The following is an 18,759-nucleotide window of genomic DNA, read 5'->3' as shown; positions in this document are numbered from 1 at the left end:
AATAATCAAAAATAAAAATTGCGTACCTCAGTTGGTAAGCTCGTGCTGATAACGTGTTATGAAAATTTAAGTAATAGTAATAATATATAAGTATAGAGGAGAGAAGAAGAGAAGAGAGAAAGAATAGAGATTGTATTATTCTCATCAAGGTGTATGTTTACATGACAATACAAGTCCTATTTATAGGACAATATAATGGGTCAGTGGAATGGGCCAATGCTTAATGGACATCCACCAAATTATTCATAACACCTTACATTTTTTAACGTATATGTTTCTAATCACAACTAAAAACCATTACCACCATTGATGGGAAAAGAAGCCGATGAATGTAACGAAAAAAATTTGCTGTAAAAAGTTGTAATGAATCAAAAGTTTGTAAAAAAAATGTAGAATTTGTTAAAATATTTTTTTTGCAAAAAAACATATTTGATTGGTAAAGAAGAAGAAGAAGAAGAACGGTATAATGATGATAAAAGTAAAAAATCTTGGAGAGTTTGAAAAAGTCTAAAGTCTTTTGGTGAGATTCTTGAAAAAGTGAACAAAGAAAAGAAGAAGGGGTGCAGTGATGATGAACTGTGAAAGTAATAAAGAAGAAGAAAAAATTTGATACAGTGCACTGCGATGAAAATAAAAAGTTTTGGAGAGTTCAAAAAAGTCTCAAGGTTTTTGGTGAGATTATTGAAAAAGTCTATCAAGTGTATTTTCAACTAAAAAGTCTCTCAAAATCCATTCCAAAGAAAAATCCATCAAAATCGGTAAAAGTCTATCAAGTGTATTTTCAACTAAAAAGTCTCTCAAAATCCATTCCAAAGAAAAATCCATCAAAATCGGTAGACTTTTGAATACCTGTAGACATTTTAAAAGTAGTACCAAATCTTAATTGAATACCAACAGATTTTGTTGCCCTGAAAAAAAAAATTTGTTTGTCTTAATTGAATACCACAAGATTTATTTAACTTTTATAAAAGTCTTGATTGAATACCTCACGGTTATTTTATCATAAAAAAGTCTTTTAAAATTCAATGAAATCTCAATCCAATACACTCCCCTTAAGTTTTCCTTTTATTATTGGTATAGAATAGAAGATATAGATTAATTTTAGATTCATTAATTAAATGTCTTTTTTTTTTTTAACCAAAATTAATTTGTCTTTAAAATTCACAAGTTACCAAAAATCCTTACTATATTTAGAAAGAATAAAATCATGTCAAAAGCATTATTTACCACCAAGTGATCGTGGCCATTTTAGTTTACCGAAAGGCAAACAAATCAAAACACACTCGCGAGAAAGAAAGAGTGTATGCTGCCGGTTTTGTTTAACACACTTATTTTCTCCTCTCCTCCAACGGTCCAACTTTGACTATCCTTGTTTTGTTCCTTCATAACTCCCTTACGTCGTCGTCGCTTCTTTTGAATTCTTCTTCTCTCTTCCCCCAATGGACAAAAACGACGACAATGTCTTCGTCAAATTCTCTAAACCCTAAATTAACCGCTTCAACGCTCAATTTCTCTCTCTGATCGGTTATCATGTCCGTTTTCGTTCTAACCGCCATGGATTTTGCCGTCCTCGGTTTTCTCGTTCCTTCTTTATGGGAGATCGAAGTCGCTTTCGCTGCTTCCGTATTTGTTATTCTCGCTTATTGGTTTTTCACTTTCAGAAGCGGTGATCACTGCTCCGATCGATCGCTTGATAATTCTTCCGCCGTTCATGCCTCCGACGATAAGGTAAAGGTTACTTTCGTCTTTTCATTCGGCTTTATTATGTTCTCTGTTATTGTTTCTTTTGTACTATTTCAAAATCACGCGGGTAAAATTTTAGTTGGATCATATTCTTCTAACTTTAACTATTTTCCTTTTTAGTTCTTTTGAAGAATCTTGTGCTTTTGTGTATGAATTCATTTTCTGTTTATAGTAATAAATGAGGAATTGATAAATTTACCTGAAGTAAAGTATTTGTTGATTTCATTTTCGACAGTTTGTTTGCGTGTGTGAATTGATCAATTTGTCGAAAGAAAATTCTGTTCAATTTAGTATATGTCTGGTATCACGGTGAGTTTGCCAGAATCACGATGAGTCCCGTCATTTTGCAAAGTTAATGTGATACCAAACATGCAGTTAATGGCTAAACATTTTCACGTTAATTCTTTGGTGGAATAATTTTGAACTTGTTGACATGCAGTTCTGCACTTATTTTTGTAGATTGGCCAGTCTAGAGGAGATTCTCAAAGTTCAGCCTACCTGATTAAGGTAATTTGAATTTCTTACAACGTTCAGTCTGGACCACTTTGCTTAAAGAAGTCAAATTACATCAAGTCTTGCATTTATGTATACCGAAAGTTATTGATAAATGGTTTTTTTTTTTTTACTTTGTTTCTATATTTTTCAATTTTATTTGCAGTTAGAACTGTTGGCTGCTAAAAATCTGATTGCTGCAAACTTAAATGGCACATCGGATCCTTATGTCATCATCACATGTGGCAATGAAAAGCGATTCAGGTTTGATGATAAAATTTTATTTTTCTTTATCTTTACCCCCTTCATTTGAACATATCTTTCTATGGAGTACTTCACCTCTATATCATGAATTATTCTGCAATTCCGGTTGCAGAATAATGGTTTTTCCTTTCATGAACATTGCAATTATAGTTTGCACTTCTAGGTTTAGCATTGATCTTTCATTAGAAACAATAGTTTGAGTTTGAACTGCTTTAAAATAAGTCCAGAATGTATTAAAGATAGGTGGACACCTCTATTTGCTTGCATATATATATATATATATATATATATATATATATATGTAAAGCCGCGGAATGTCTTTGTACTTAAATTGAATACATGTACTGTTGGAATTGATCATAGAACAAAAAGAAATTAAAGAATGTGTACTATCAGAATCTGTTAGAGGTGTGGCAAACTGATAATACGGGTCAGTTTGATCTGCAAAAGATAAGTACTAGATAGACCAACACAAAACAAACTTTAAGGTATTGTACAACTTGTTGTCTTGTAAGATATTTGTTGGACAAAATATAATTTTTGTATTTTAGACAACTTGTACTTAGAACAAAAAGTTGTCCCGTGGTTTAGTCCATTGACCCCAGTTTGTCCAGTCCCAAAAATAGTTTTAATATCAAACATAGTACAACTGAAGTTGTCCTATTCAGTCCCTTATTTTTTAGCAAATCTAACACATCCTACATGTTTTCTGATGTGAGATGGAACTTGAAAGATTCAATAACTCACCTATTTGGAAGGTTTACTCTTGAAGGGGGCATTGGATGTCAAACTGTGTCACGTGACTGTTACGCGGCACAGTATTAGTGTATGCAGGGCAGTTATGTAATAGTTATGTATTTAATATGTGCAGAACAGTTATATGCTAGTTATGCATCTAATATGCATGACAAATTAGTACCAGGTATGTACTCATGATATATGATGTAAGTAGGGAGTTAGGAAGCAAATATGGTGTGAATCCGTTAGTTTTGGACAGAGATAACTTCTTTCTATGTAGGAGTTTCACAACACTAGGACAGCATTATTGTTGTAGTCTCTGTAAAATTCTGTGACTAAGACACCAATTTCAGTTTGTATTCTATCATTTTCTGTACTCAGCGTATTCATTCTCATAAACAAGTTTTTTCTCAACATTGTTCTTTGGGCCATAGTAATTTTATCTTCTGGTGTGCCAATGCAGTTCCATGGTCCCTGGTTCAAGAAATCCAATGTGGGGCGAAGAGTTCAATTTTTCTGTCGATGAACTTCCTGTCCAGGTAGCTGGCTTATCATCCATGCTTTCTTTTTGTTGTTGTAAGTTATAACCAACAGCATACAATTGCTTGGTTCATTGGTTTTTGAGGTTCAATTCCTTGGTTGTGATTTTGAAGCTGCTTTTTTCATTAAGTGCGAAGAAATTATTTAATAATTGTAAAACTTGTCTTTTGGGAACATGTATAATTTTTTTATAGACCAAATAGCTTTACTGCCTTTTAGCTATATATTTCTGATAGAAACCAATATGTTGCCCGGGTGCGGGTACGGTACCGGTATCCGGTACCGGTACCGGTACCGGTACGGGGTACGTCATTTTTAGAAAAACTAAGGTATGAGTACGTCCCTATAAATTTTTTTAAAATATAATTATATATATCAAATAATATAGTTATATTGTTAAAACAAATAATTAAACATAAAAATATCACATCACACTTTAAATGTAATTTAAATTGTTCGAAACATCAAAATATGAAATTAAAAACCAATTAGCTGTAAAAGTGTCAATTATTTCCCTCTTCATCATCACTAAAAAGAGTGACCTCTAGTTAGGTTCACCGTGAGAAAGACTAGCAATTTCAAGAATATCAACTATATATTAAATAAATCTCATTCATTTCTATGAATATCCCACATTTTTGTTGCACTTTCATTATAAGTATTAATATTTCTCTTTCTTGAGAGAAGACGAAGATTGGTATGAATAAAAACTAGATCTTCATCTCTCTTTGAATTTAGTCTATTTCTTTTCAATGAATGAGTGAATAATTCTGGCGGCTACTTTGTTATTGTTTTTTAGCAATAGTTGTTACTTTATATTATAAACAAATAAAAAAAGTAAATCTTCCTACAAAAAAACTAATAATAAAAGAAAAAGGAGAAAAAAAATGTGTTTTTTTGGATTGGTGTACCACGCGCGTATCACAGGTGTACCATGCGTGTACCCATTGCAAAAAAAAAAAAAAAAAAAGGGTACGGCGTCGGTGCGTACCGGGGGAGTACCATACGCGTACCGGTACCCGGTACCGGTACTCAACCTAAAATGGAGTACCCATGCAACATAGAAACCAATTGATAACAGAATAGCAAACTAACAAATTTCACAGATTAAAAGCACAAAAAATTCAAAAGATTACATCAGATGATACTGCACATTACCCAGACCCTACGGCTCCTCGGAGAATCATTCATAAAATAACACTTATCCATACCTTCTCTTCCCATACTCTAATAACTGCCCCATGAACATGCACACTTATAAAGGAGAAGCATCAAAATACTTACATGTGTAGTTTCAGTATATGCTTCTCAATTGACAGAACAAATCTGTTATGTAGGTTTTCTTGAAACTGACCTCTTTTCCTGCTGACGTAGCAGATCAATGTCACAATTTATGATTGGGATATAATTTGGAAAAGTGCTGTTCTTGGTTCAGTGACTGTTCCAGTTGAAAGTGAAGGTCAAACTGGTGCAGTGTGGCATACTTTGGATAGCCCATCAGGGCAGGTAATATCTTTCATAAAAATTGTTTGATTTCATAATTTTCATGACTTTTTGTTGTGTGATCTGCTAGCATTTCTTTATGCCTCAGAAACATCATTAAAGATATGTTAATTGAATGACAGGTTTGTCTTCATATAAAAACACAAAAGCTATCTGCAAATTCTGCCAGGTGAGATTTTTGGTTTTATAATTGGTCTTTTTATGTATTTAATTTAGATTTACATTTACTTTTAGTGGTGCTATTACTCCTTTTTGAAACTTGTATTTATTTTATCTAGGTCCAAGATACTTTAGCACTGTTATTAATATATTATCATTATATGTTGGCTTATTTCTAATATTTATTAACCGACTTGACGGATAGGGTAAATGGTTATGGCGGAGCCAACACTCGAAGAAGGATACCCTCTGAAAAAGAGGGACCCACAGTTGTCCATCAAAAGCCAGGACCTCTTCAAACGATATTTGATCTTCATCCAGATGAGGTCACCAACCGAAATAAAATTTATCATTTTTTTATTAATTATATTTATCCATTAGGATGTTCTTTCTTTGATATTATATCAACAGACACAAACATTCATATGTACACACCAGTGTTGTCTAGTCCTTTTTACGATTGTGTTGCAGATCTAATGGGTGTAGCATCTATTTCAGGTTGTTGATCATAGTTACTCTTGTGCACTTGAGAGGTCATTCTTGTATCATGGTCGTATGTATGTCTCAACATGGCACATTTGTTTCCATTCCAATGTGTTCTCAAAACAAATGAAGGTCAGTCTATACTTTTTTTTTTTTTGCCAAGGTTGAAATATTAGAGCATATATATCATTACCTGTTCAAGTTGATTTATCCATCATTTGGAAATATAAGCCCTTTACACTTGTTATCACTGCAAATTTGTTTTTTGTTGTTGATTCCTTTGTTTTGCATTTATATTGTCTTTATCTCTTATCATTAGAAAGATCAGATGTAAATTAATTACTGGTATTAATAATTTTGGGATATTTAACAGGTGGTTATTCCATTTGAAGATATAGATGAGGTACAATTTCTGTTGTTTCTCTCCCTCTCTCTCTCTCTCTCTCTCTCTCTCTCTCTCTCTCTCTCTCTCTCTCTCTCTCTCTCTCTCTCTCTCTCTCTCTCCTCATCCAACTTCATATTTCAGTCATATTAAATCATATTAAAACTTACATCTGGTGCAACTATTCTGCTTTTTCTTAAGATTCGAAGGAGTCAACATGCATTTATTAATCCTGCTATAACAATTATTCTTCGTATGGGTGCTGGTGGACATGGTGTCCCTCCTTTGGGAAGTCCTGATGGTTAGTAATATGTTTAAAGGCTATTTTACTGTTAATTTCATTCAGGAAACTTTTAATTGCACTTCATAATGCTTGTTCATATTCTTTGATAAATACATTCAATCAAATTAAACCCTAACTTCTGCATGGGTTTGGCTCCTCCTTTTTTGGGTCTAGTAATAGATTTATGACAATTACGTGCGGGTTTCCGTCATTGTTGGCTGACTTTTGTGCTTTCATTATGACTGGCATCTTAGTATACTGTGAATGATATATAACACTGTTTTTAGTGTTTCTCTCCTCAATTCAATATCCATAGTTTTACAAATATCTGAGTGGTTTATTCAGCAAATGAAAGTGATCACCATGTTTTGGCACAAAAGGCAGTATTTATTGGATGATTTGATTAGCTCTTTTTTCTTCTATATTTCAGGTAGAGTCAGATATAAGTTTGCATCATTTTGGAATAGGAATCATGCATTTAGAAATCTACAACGTGCAGCAAAGAACTTCCGTGATATGTTGGAAACTGAGAAGAAGGTTACAGCTTTGCTTAATCAATTGGACTTCTTATATTTATTACATAATTACGATCTTCATTTTGAACAAGATGCTTCATGTTATAGAATCCACGTGATTTAAAACTAGCCATAATACCTTTACAACATCATGTACTTTTGGGAACACATTATGAAACCGATAAGTTTTATGCTATAAGATTGTGTAATTTCTGTGTGTCAAATTCAGATCACACACTTTGTATTTATAATGAAAGATACAACGGAATACATTGAATGCCTAGGAAGTTGTAGAGTCTAGGAATATTAACAACTAATCTAGGGAGTTGTATAGTTAAAGAATCTATACATATTTTCTTCTAACATATGCTTCCATGAACTAAAATACATTGTTTAAACTAAAACGCCCTTAGTGTCTCAAAAGGTAAGAGTGTTGCGGTGGATGAATATTCAGGATATGATATGATTGGAAATGCCACCATTAAGAGATAAACGGAGTATCTTCTGTTGTAGAGAAGATGATAGAATCTTGTCTTATTAAGTGATTTAGGTATGTATGGAAGTAGAGGGAGACCATAGAAAACTACTACTATGGACTCATTTATAAGCAAAAAGTGCTTAAATTTGTTGGACTCAAATATACTCCCTCTGTCCCAAAATATAAGGGAAAATTGGTCAAACAAAGTAGATGTATTTAGTCTAAATTTTTAACCAAATACATCAACTTTCTTTGACCAATTTTCCCTTATATTTTGGGACGGAAGCAAAAGTTAGCTTTTCTATGCACATTTATTGTTATTTTAAATTCAAAAATACCCTAACATTAATTACTTGATATTGTGAGATGACCGTAATAATTAGGGGTACATGAGTAAATGCGGGGTAAATGAGTAAATGTAGTTTCTTTTTTGCATGAAATCAATAACATTAAATGCACTTATCTAATATCCTTAACAAGTGTGAAAGTAGGTACTTTTGCTTATAATTGAGTCAACAGGGAGTACATATTAGATCATTTTGAGAGTTTTAGACGTGAATGGTCATCTTTAGAGCTAATACGTGGCTGGGGTTTATAGCATCAATTGACCCATGAGGCCGACTTTGTCTGGTGAGAAATAATTGGTTGTTGACCAAGGGTTGGACTCATTAACCAAAAGTAAGTGAAGACAGCGACTGAAAAGGACAAAGCCGAGCAAATTTTTTGAAAAAAATTAACTATATTTTGACCTGATTCTCTTTCTTTCTTTCTTTTTCTTGACTTTATATGAATTTTACCCAATTTTTTTTGGATAAATCAAAAACAAATTTATGTGATTCAATGTTTTGTTATGCAGGAAAATGCAGAATCAGAATTGCGTGCACATAGCAGTTCTGTCAGACGAAGTAACATAATAGATAAGGTTCCCGAAACCAGCATGCCGAAAGCTGGAAAACTTCAAACTTTTACCAAAGAAGAGGCTTTAGTTGGTATATACAATGTATGCATCATTTTCTCCTTCTGTCTTCATGAGCTCAATTACTATTTTAATTATTTGGTATATAACTAGTGATCCGTCTCCAGGATGATTTCCCCTGCACAGCTGAGCAATTTTTTAACTTATTGTTAAAGGATGATTCAAAATTTACTAGCATGTATCGCTCAGTACGAAAGGATACTAATCTTGTGGTAAGTTTTCTTAAATTATTAGAGTGTGTATCTTGTTAAATGTTGTCAATTTCTTAAATGGATAGAATGGAAACCAAACGTGAAATAATAACAAACTTACTCGTTATGTTTCGTGACTGCTATTGGTTTTTCCTTAAATTGATGAACTCTTGAGTTACACTGTTGTTGAAAGCAATGCTAGATGCACAAAGCAAGATTGTTCAAATTAAGATAGTTATCTTCGTTTTAAAATTGTTTAATCCTTGTGATCCATATAAGATAAGATATTGTTGTGGTAGGTGTTTGTTTGCATATGAGCTAATTGTGGTTTTGTCAAATAGCGGTGTTATATTATACAGATTATCATTAAAACCTATATGTGTCAACATATAGAAAATTCAACATGCAATTCAAAATTATAAAAAATAAACTTAGCCATAGGAGATGTTGCCCAGGGAAAAAGAGGGGGATCAGATTCGCTGAATCAATCAAGTTATCGGTTTAGACAAACTAGAAATTCTGGTAACTTAAAAACCACTTTGAACCGGTCTATTTTTTAGAAAGTTAAATTTATTATAATTTTTTTTATTTAATCAGAAATGTTCCGAGTCAAATGAACACATTTCTGAGGTAAAACTAAAAGTACGCATTACTGTAATTCATCTTTTATTAATGATTATTTATCTCTTAGAACAAATAATATGGTTCTTTTTATATTGGCTAAATTTTTTTATATAACTTGATTATCTATGATTTTATATTAGTTTATCACTTCAATGTTTTACAAGTTAATTAATAATAAAAACCAAAATATATATTCAAAACTAGTTTTTTTTTCATGCAACATTCTGATTATGTTAGGGCATATATGTACTTGGATGTTTAATTTTAAACTAATTGTAGAAATTTAAGGTTTCGGATTATTCTGCCGTGGCTATGTTAATGCTCATGTCTTCAATTATATAATGTAGTGTTAAAAATATGAGAGAATGCTTTTCTAATTTATTCCTCAGCTCAAGGCTGGTATTTATAATAAAAGTACAACTGGCTATCTCCTTGATTTTAGGAGAAATAAAAGGAAATAATGATATGTTTAAAATAACAAATTAGGAAACTAAATATATTCCAACACCCCCCCTCAAGTTGGTGCATAGATATCTGTCATGCCCAACTTGCCTATCAAATGCTCAAAGGTGGGTCTTGCCAAACTTTTGGTTAAGATATTTGCAGTTTGTTGACTTGAAGTTACAAAAGGTAAACATATGATTCCAGCATCTAACTTCTCTTTTATGAAATGTCGATCAATCTCAATATGCTTGGTTCTGTCATGTTGAACAGGGTTATGAGCTATGCTAATGGCAGCTTTACTGTCAGAGTACAATTTCAACGGAAGCTCAATTTTCATCTTAAGTTCTTCTAAGACTCTATGGATCCATAATCCTTCACATATACCTTGAGCCATAGCTCTAAACTCAGCTTCTGCACTACTTCTTGCTACAACTCCTTGTTTCTTGCTCCTCCATGTCACAAGATTACCCCAAACATAGGCACAATATCCAGAAGTTGATCTTCTATCAGTAATCGAACCTGCCCAATCAGCATCGGTGAAGATAGACACATTTCTTTCATTAGTCTTCCTGAAAAATAATCCTTTTCCGGGAGTTGCCTTTAAATATCTCAGTATCCTATAGACTACCTCAAGATGTTCCTCAAAAGGAGAATGCATAAACTGACTCACTACACTAACTGAGAACGCAATGTCTGGTCTGGTATGTGACAGATAAATCAATTTCCCAACCAATCTCTGGTATCTTCCGGTATCAACAGGAACATTACCTTTTTCCCAAAGTTTTGCATTAGGATCCATAGGGGTATCTGCCGGTCGACATCCACTCATTCCCGTTTCTTTCAATAAATCGATGATGTATTTCTGCTGGGAAACAACAATACCATCTTTTGATCGAGCAACCTCCATACCAAGAAAATATCTCATGGATCCCAAGTCCTTGATTTCAAAGTCTGCTGCTAATTTCTCTTTTACTCTTCCCATTTCAACTGTATCATTTCCGGTAAGAACAATATCATCGACATAAACAATCAGGACAGCTACTTTCCCATCTTGGGAGAACTTTGTGAACAAGGTGTGGTCAGCCTGCCCTTGAACGTACCCTTGTTTCTTCATGGACTGAGTGAATTTTTCAAACCAAGCTCTAGGAGATTGCTTTAATCCATACAAAGACCTATTTAGTTTGCATACATTTGATCCAAACCTGTCTTCAAAACCAGGAGGAATGTCCATATATACTTCTTCTTCTAAATCACCATTGAGAAAGGCATTTTTAACATCTAACTGATGTAGGGGCCAATCCAGGTTAGCTGCAACAGATAAGAGAATTCTAACAGTATTCAATTTAGCAACAGGAGCAAATGTCTCTGAGTAGTCTATACCATAGGTCTGAGTAAACCCCTTAGCTACCAATCGAGCCTTATACCTTTCAATTGACCCATCTGAATTATACTTCACAGTAAACACCCATTTGCATTCAACTGTCTTCTTCCCATCCGGTAGTGTCATAATACTCCAAGTTTTGTTCTTTTCAAGGGCTTTCATCTCCTCAAGTACAGCTTCCCTCCACTTTGGAACTTCTAGAGCAACCTGTACATTTTTTGGAATTTCTACACTAGACAATTTTGAGGTGAAAGCAGAAAATGATGAAGACAATTTTGAATATGATATGAAATTAGACAAGGGATGTTTAGTGCAAGATCTAACAGGTTTTCTAACAGCAACTGGATCATCTATATCGGGATACAAGATACGACTCTCAGAAATAGAGATAGACTTACCTTTTCGGTTTTTAGGAGGTTGATCATTCCCCGGTTCAGATTCATGACACTGTTGAGATGTGGACTCATCACTTCCTTTGTGATTCTTTCTCACAAAAACCTTTCCTTTCCAAATGTTGTTTTCTGCTTCAAACCTATTCTCTTTAGATGACTCACTACTTTGTGGCATTTCAATTAGATCATCATTATTACTTTGAAAATTCTCATGATTTTCTTCATGAGAAAATGTAGGCTCAGATTCACCAAGTTCCTTACTCATAACAGGAGTAGGCTCAGATAAAGAATCATGGCCATTTTCTGTTGGTGCAAAACTGTAAGTCTTAGAACTTTCTGATTCCGGCAAAGATAAATTATTAAAAAAACTCATGTCCTCGGTTTGAAACGAGTCTTCCTTTAAATTCCCCCCCTGAAGATGAGTATCATCAAAAAAATATTTGTTTTCAAAAAATGTAACGTCCATAGTGACATACATTTTCTTGTTTTTTGGATCAAAACATTTATATCCCTTCTGGGTTGGGGAGTATCCAACAAAAACACATTTTATAGCACGTGGTTCGAGTTTTCCAACATTCTTATGTTCATGTACAAAGGCTGTGCAACCAAAAATTTTTAATGTCAAATCATTTGAAACACGAGTACTAGGAAAACATTCTTTGAAAGTATCAATTGGAGTTTGAAAATTGAGAACTTTTGAAGGCATTCTGTTAATTAAATAGGCAGCAGTCAAAACCGCTTCACCCCACAAATAGTTTGGTACTTTACTTGAGAAAAGTAAAGCTCTAGCTACCTCCAATAAATGTCTATTTTTTCTTTCTGCAACTTCATTTTGTTGGGGAGTATTAGGACAAGAACTTTGATGTATAATTCCATTTTTAAGAAAAAAATCACTCAAATTAGCGTTAAAATATTCTTTGCCATTATCACTTCTAAAGACTTGAATATTAGTTTGATATTGGTTTTGCACCATTGTACAAAAATCTTTTACAGCCTGACAAACATCAGATTTCCCCTTTAACAAGTACACCCAACATACCCTTGAATGGTCATCGATAAAGGTGATAAACCATTTCTTAAGAGATAGTGTACTTGTACGGTTAGGGCCCCAAACATCACTGTGAATAATAGAAAAAGGTTTTGATGGTTTGTAAGGCTGTATTGCAAAATGGGAACGATGATGTTTCGCAAATTCACATGCTTCACATTTAAACAAAGAAATATCCTTATTACGAAATAACTTTGGAAACAAGTGTTTTAAATAGGGAAAACTAGGATGACCTAATCGTAAATGCCATAACATAATATTGTCATCATGATTATTCAAAACAGAAAAAGACTCAAAGCAGGAACTTATTGTTTCAGAATGTAGTTGTGATGCAGATCCAATGTCAAAGTAGTAGAGTCCTCCACTCTCCTTAGCGCTGCCAATCATCTTTCCCGAGTTCAAATCCTGAAAGACACAATGAGATCGGAAAAAATTAGTTTGACAATTTATATCTTGAGCTAACTTACTAACGGACATTAGACTACAGGACAAGTTGGGAACATGAAGGACATTTTTAAGAGTTAACATTGGAGACAACACAACTGACCCTTTACCGGCAATGGCTGAAAAAGAGCCATCTGCGACTTTTATTTTTTGATTACCTGCACATGGACTATATGAAGAGAACAAAGCGGATTCACCTGTCATGTGATCAGAGGCACCGGAATCTACTATCCAAGTATGATTGGGACTGACACTAAGAAAAACAGAGTTACCTTTTGTTGCTACAGAGCAAGAGGGAGTTTGAGACTCGAGGAGTTTGAACAGTTTCTCTAGTTGTTCCGTAGTGAATGGACCCTGAGTTGAAGTAGATTGTTGTCCTTGATCAGAATTACTTGCTTGGAATGCACGACCACCTTTCTTCTTCTTCCAATTAGGAGTCCAGTTAGGAGGTTTGCCTTTGAGCTTCCAACAATCTTCACGCGTATGCCATTCGCGGTTGCAGTAATCACATCGAGGAACTTCGTCTGGTTTTTTTCCTTCGTAGGGGTTTCTAGTTGCCAAAGCTGAGCCTTCAGATTCAGAGATGCGAGGTGTCTTGCCCATCATAATTCCTTGTCGTGCCTCCTCCCTTTTTATTTCTGCAAAAGTTTCACGAAGAGTTGGCAATGGAACCTTTCCCAAAACTCGACCTCTTACCTCATCAAGGTCTTTATTCAGCCCAGCGAGAAACATGAACACACGATCATTCTCTTGCCTCTTTAGAAATAAAACACTATCTTCTGCGCATTTCCAATTGTCATCATAACAAAGATCCAACTCTTGCCACAAGGTCAGCAACTCATTGTAATAAGTAGTTACATTCCGGTCACCTTGCTTAGCATGCCATAATCGTGACTTTAAACCAAAGATTTGAGAGGCGTTTTGGATATCAGAGTATGTTTCCTTAACAGCTTCCCACACATCCTTTGCTGAAGGCAAAAACATGTAAGGCTTGCCTATGCCAGGTTCCATAGTGCTTACTAACCAGGCAATAATCATGGAGTTTTCAGACTTCCATTGTTGGTGAAGTGGGTCTCCTTGTGCCGGTTCAGCGAAAGCACCCGTCAAAAAACCAAGTCTTCCTTTGCCATCCAATACCAATCGAACAGTTTGGGCCCATTGATTATAGTTATTCCCGTTCATCTTAGGAATATCGACCTTGAGGGAGGAACCCTCCTTGTCTTTGAAGCCTGTGTTGAAATCTCTGTCACCATAAACAGGTTTATTCCTGTTTTCGTTGTTTCCGCCATTACCGCTACTGGTGGCGATAAAGTCTGGTATCTTTCCGAAGTCTGGTATCCCACCACCACGGCCACCACCGTCTCCGCGGCCAGCTCCGTCTACGCGGCCACCTCCTCCGTTTCCGCGGCCAGCACTTGCAGGTTGGCCATCGTTATTGACCGAGGATCCGGTATAGGCCTGGCCTAGGGAAGGCCACTTGTTGTGGTCGGCCATGAGAGGCTAAACGGGTATGGGAATGGGTCGGGTAAAAGCACGGGTCGAACAGAAAGCTTTACAGTAGCACTCTAACCCTAACCTAGGTCTCGTCATACCATGTTAAAAATATGAGAGAATGCTTTTCTAATTTATTCCTCAGCTCAAGGCTGGTATTTATAATAAAAGTACAACTGGCTATCTCCTTGATTTTAGGAGAAATAAAAGGAAATAATGATATGTTTAAAATAACAAATTAGGAAACTAAATATATTCCAACATGTAGTATTGGTCATTCACATTTTTCAGAACAGTTAGTACATATACAGTATCAAAGACCACATGGTCTAGAGTTTGATCCTTGGTGTCCCCCATTCCTCAAATAATAAGTTGAATTTGAGGTTCAAACACAAGGTAGGTGGGTTTGTGCAATGTCAGCACTTCAAGTTCAAAGGGCTCTCACGTGAATGGATGTGTTATGTGTCAAAACTCAAAAATGTAATAAAAAAACCATGCATGTGTCTTCACCTAATAATAAAAGCTTTTAGAATAGTTGGTACATACTATTATGCATGATATAAATTTGGTTAACCAAATGGCATCCTGTTTTCAAGTTGTTGAATTGCTCTATGGTCATGTTTTTTTTCAGATGGGACAGTGGCACACAGCAGAAGAATATGACGGTCAAGTCCGAGAGATAACCTTCAGATCCCTTTGTAACAGCCCTATGTGCCCGCCAGACACAGCCATGACTGAGTGGCAACATGTTGTTCTATCATCAGACAAGAAAAACCTGGTTAGACTATTGCTTGTATTTATATATCAAGAAGAATAGTGATAATAATGATTTTATTATATTGATTTCTTTTGTGGTCTGGATTGCAACTCATATCTTCCCTTCCCTCCCCCTAGACACACACAAAAAAAAAAAAAACTATTATTCACCAAGTTAAAACGATTTGATGGGATGGTGTTACTTCTTTTAGGTGTTTGAGACTGTGCAGCAGGCGCACGATGTTCCATTTGGATCCTATTTTGAGGTACAGAATACTTGCGATTTCATATATCAAATTTTTAGCTGTTATTGCTACTTTTTTTTCATAATAGATTTTTGTTACTGAGATCTCGTTTAGATTATTCAGCTTATATATGATTGCTGGTGATAAAAAAGGTTTACATATAGTCCACCGTCACTGAGGAATTTCATTTCTTAGACACTATATGCGTGTGTCAATTTAAACCATAATAATTTTAATTGTGTAGCCATTGAAGCAAGATAAAGTGTCAAACACATCTACTTTTCAAGTTCATTATTCAATTTATTCTATACAGCCCATATATTGCAACATAGATTTTTTTTAACATACTTTAAATATGGCATGAAGTTCTGCTCTGCGTATTCTTGTACATGTCATTAGAAATTGTCCATTCTTCTCGCCCGACGGCTGTGACAGCACTTTGGCATTGCACCTCTCTGTGATTAGCTAGTTTAGAGAGTGAAGCTGCAACCCACCAAACCCACTGTATCCCAGCTTTAGTTAAGGGGCACAATCCTGTCTAGCTTCTGCTACATCTAATGTAAGTAGTGCCCACTAATAAAGAAAGGAGGGTGTTTCCATTTTAGATATAATGTAGATTGTAGACAAACTCTTATTATCATTAGCTTTCTTTCAATATGTTCATTTTTTACTTTTCTATTAAAAGGGAGGATGAGTGATTGGGTATACCTGTTCTAGAATAGAAATCCAGGATGGTTAATTGGTTATACCTCAGATGATTGGCAGGAGCAGGATTATTATTCACAATTAATGAACCGAATAAAATGGAGAACATTCTAACAATTACTCCTTTATCGGTGCCCTGTCTGTCTCCTAGCATACTTGTTCGAATATTTATATTTTTCTGATATAAGATGACATTATGCTCTATTGTTCTTGGTCAAACAGGTGCACTGTAAATGGAGTTTGGAGACAACCAGTGAAAGTTCATGTACTCTGGACATTAGAGTGGGTAAGTTCTGATTCCTGATTGTCCTGCTTTTACTTTGAATTCAGCATTTGAGTCTGTCATTTATGATACAGTCCTCTGCTATCTCCAGTCACAAATTCAGTCACCCAAATAAACATTGGAGTTTTTTATTCTAATTGTAATATCTGACAGTCACTATAATATAAACATGCATTTATATATTTATTTATTTATATGTGTGGTAACTTAGGTAACTTATGACCATTAAACCATCAGAAATAATGACTCAGGTTGGGTTGCACAGTGTATTTAAGGGGAGAAATATTATTTTGCATCTTGGATGCAACCATAAAGTTAAAGTAACATACTAAGCTGGTTAATCTTGGAGAAAATGAAATTCAAAATGAGCTGTAGAAGGCAAAGTAACTGACTGAATAGTGAGTTTTTTTTTTCTCGAAGATTAACCACATACTCAAATTCCACACGTACGATGTGATGAACAAGGCTCGAACCATTTGCCCAGCTGGATTGAAATGAATTAAATATTATTTTGATCCTACAATCACAGATCTTGGTTTATGCATAAACAAGATTGGTGCCATGTTATTTATTATGACATCCTGTTCAACAATTATCTGGAAACTTTGGTTCTGTAACCTCAACCAAAAATAAAAGATGACCCGGTTTTCTCTTTTCACAGTTGAATATCTTGGGGTATTGTTTACTGTTCCTAGGAATGATGGAGTCCCCGTTGTAAAGCTTTCAAAACAATACGAGACATGGACACCAGTTGCATCCAGATCATTTCTGGATACTTTGGTAATATCTTCTCATGGGAAACCGTGCTCTCGGACTGCATGGGACCAGTAGAAAGATACTAATAACGACTTTAAATGAGAGGAAAAATCTTCTTAAATGTTAAAAAGATGTATCTCTCTCCTGCTAGAACCATCCGAGTACCGGATGGATCCTTTCTCCTCGATATTCTACCCATAGTCTATTCTCTTGTTAAACTACTGAATCAGGAGTAACTTAGAATTCCAGGACTTGAGGAGCCCAAAACAAACATCGTTAGGGAAATTTTGAAGTAAAAATAACAGCTAGATTAAATTCCTTCTTCCACTTAATTAGAATTTTATTTAGGAATAAGGATGATTGAATTGATGAATTGTTTCTGCAGGTGCACATTTCAAGAAATGGTGTGTGATGCAATCCAAAATAAAGTCAGGGGCAGTCAATGAGGTTGGTGGATCTTTAATCGTTTACAAAAAGTTATTGCATTATTATCATCCTTCAGCTTTAAATAATTCTTCTTTTTTTTTTTTGTCAATGTAGTACAAGAAAGAAGTTGATGTGATGTTAGATGTTGCTCGTTCATATATAAAGTCGCATACTTCTGATGACGAGAATGATAAGGCCTCTTCGTCCCCTGCAGCAACTTCAGAAAGTTAATATTTATGGGCAACCTTAGATTAGGATTTTGTTGGTCTGTGCAATATTGTAATTCATATATAAAGTCGCATACTTCTGATGACGAGAATGATAAGGCCTCTTCGTCCCCTGCAGCAACTTCAGAAGTTAATATTTATGGGCAACCTTAGATTAGGATTTTATTGGTCTGTGCAATATTGTAACCTCCCTGTTCTTTTGTTATTTATTCTTGTAACACAGTGCCGGAATGCGTATATTTTGATGCACAGTTGGTTTTTGTCTAGTGTATCTCTGTCGGTAACTTGGTTGCTCGTCATAGTGTTTACACTTTACATCATTGTTCTTGAAAGGTTTGTGTGGAAATGAAAATGTCTTTATTTGTCATGTTTTATTCTTTCTATACGATTTGCAGTTCAAAATAAACCATCATATTGGCTACCTGGCATTGCTATTGTATAAGAACTGGGTTGTCTTGTTGAGCGTTGTGGGGGGTTGTATCTTGAATATTGTTTTCTGCCACTTTATTAGTAAAATAATAGTGAGAAAATTTCATAAATTTTCTGGTCTTGTTAATGAGATGATTTATTGAAGATGTCAGAAATGTTATTAATTGAAGTTTATGTGACTATCTGAATCCCAAACAATTCGATTAGGGGTCACTACACAAAGATTTGAAGTCATTTCTTGAAGAACTCTTCTCTCCCGACCCCCCTCATTTCTTTTCTACCCCCTGAATTTCCGTTTTTGCCCTTGGGGGTACTTCGGTTTATACGAACCGAATTTTTTTGTCATGCTAAAAAATTTTGG

At 34.8% G+C, this 18,759-nt stretch overlaps 1 protein-coding gene across 3 annotated transcripts; it reads left to right on the top strand.

Moving 5' to 3' along the window:
* Window positions 1-1,241: 1,241 nt before the first annotated feature.
* On the top strand, window positions 1,242-18,508 carry LOC123924252 (BAG-associated GRAM protein 1). 3 transcript variants are annotated; one of them, XM_045977083.1, is made up of 19 exons: window positions 1,242-1,728; window positions 2,203-2,250; window positions 2,402-2,499; window positions 3,701-3,776; window positions 5,155-5,283; window positions 5,403-5,449; window positions 5,645-5,765; window positions 5,938-6,054; window positions 6,296-6,325; window positions 6,506-6,605; window positions 7,018-7,124; window positions 8,437-8,580; window positions 8,664-8,768; window positions 15,203-15,349; window positions 15,540-15,593; window positions 16,500-16,563; window positions 17,702-17,763; window positions 17,857-17,899; window positions 18,031-18,508. In XM_045977083.1, the coding sequence occupies exons 1-19, from the start codon at window positions 1,531-1,533 to the stop codon at window positions 18,120-18,122; spliced, it is 1,782 nt and encodes a 593-aa protein (XP_045833039.1). In that variant the 5' UTR covers window positions 1,242-1,530; the 3' UTR covers window positions 18,123-18,508. The 3 variants fall into 3 exon arrangements, with proteins under 3 accessions (XP_045833039.1, XP_045833038.1, XP_045833040.1); XM_045977082.1 differs by having other exon boundaries at window positions 1,248-1,728; window positions 5,152-5,283; XM_045977084.1 differs by having other exon boundaries at window positions 1,248-1,728; window positions 2,183-2,250; window positions 5,152-5,283.
* Window positions 18,509-18,759: the final 251 nt, after the last annotated feature.

This window comes from Trifolium pratense, linkage group LG4 (assembly GCF_020283565.1).
Source record: "Trifolium pratense cultivar HEN17-A07 linkage group LG4, ARS_RC_1.1, whole genome shotgun sequence".
NCBI classification, from domain to species: domain Eukaryota; kingdom Viridiplantae; phylum Streptophyta; class Magnoliopsida; order Fabales; family Fabaceae; genus Trifolium; species Trifolium pratense.
Note: the sequence above shows the minus strand (reverse complement) of the source record. Positions and strands in the feature narration are given on the sequence as shown.

What these genes read in the sequence shown, in the direction of transcription:
- LOC123924252 (XM_045977082.1), top strand. Translation starts at nt 1,531, where the DNA reads ATGTCCGTTTTCGTTCTAACCGCCATGGATTTTGCCGTCCTCGGTTTT. An exon ending in CTATCTGCAAATTCTGCCAG is followed by an intron (nt 5,450 to 5,644) that starts GTGAGATTTTTG and finishes CTTGACGGATAG; the next exon opens with GGTAAATGGTTATGGCGGAG. An exon ending in TTGATCTTCATCCAGATGAG is followed by an intron (nt 5,766 to 5,937) that starts GTCACCAACCGA and finishes CATCTATTTCAG; the next exon opens with GTTGTTGATCATAGTTACTC.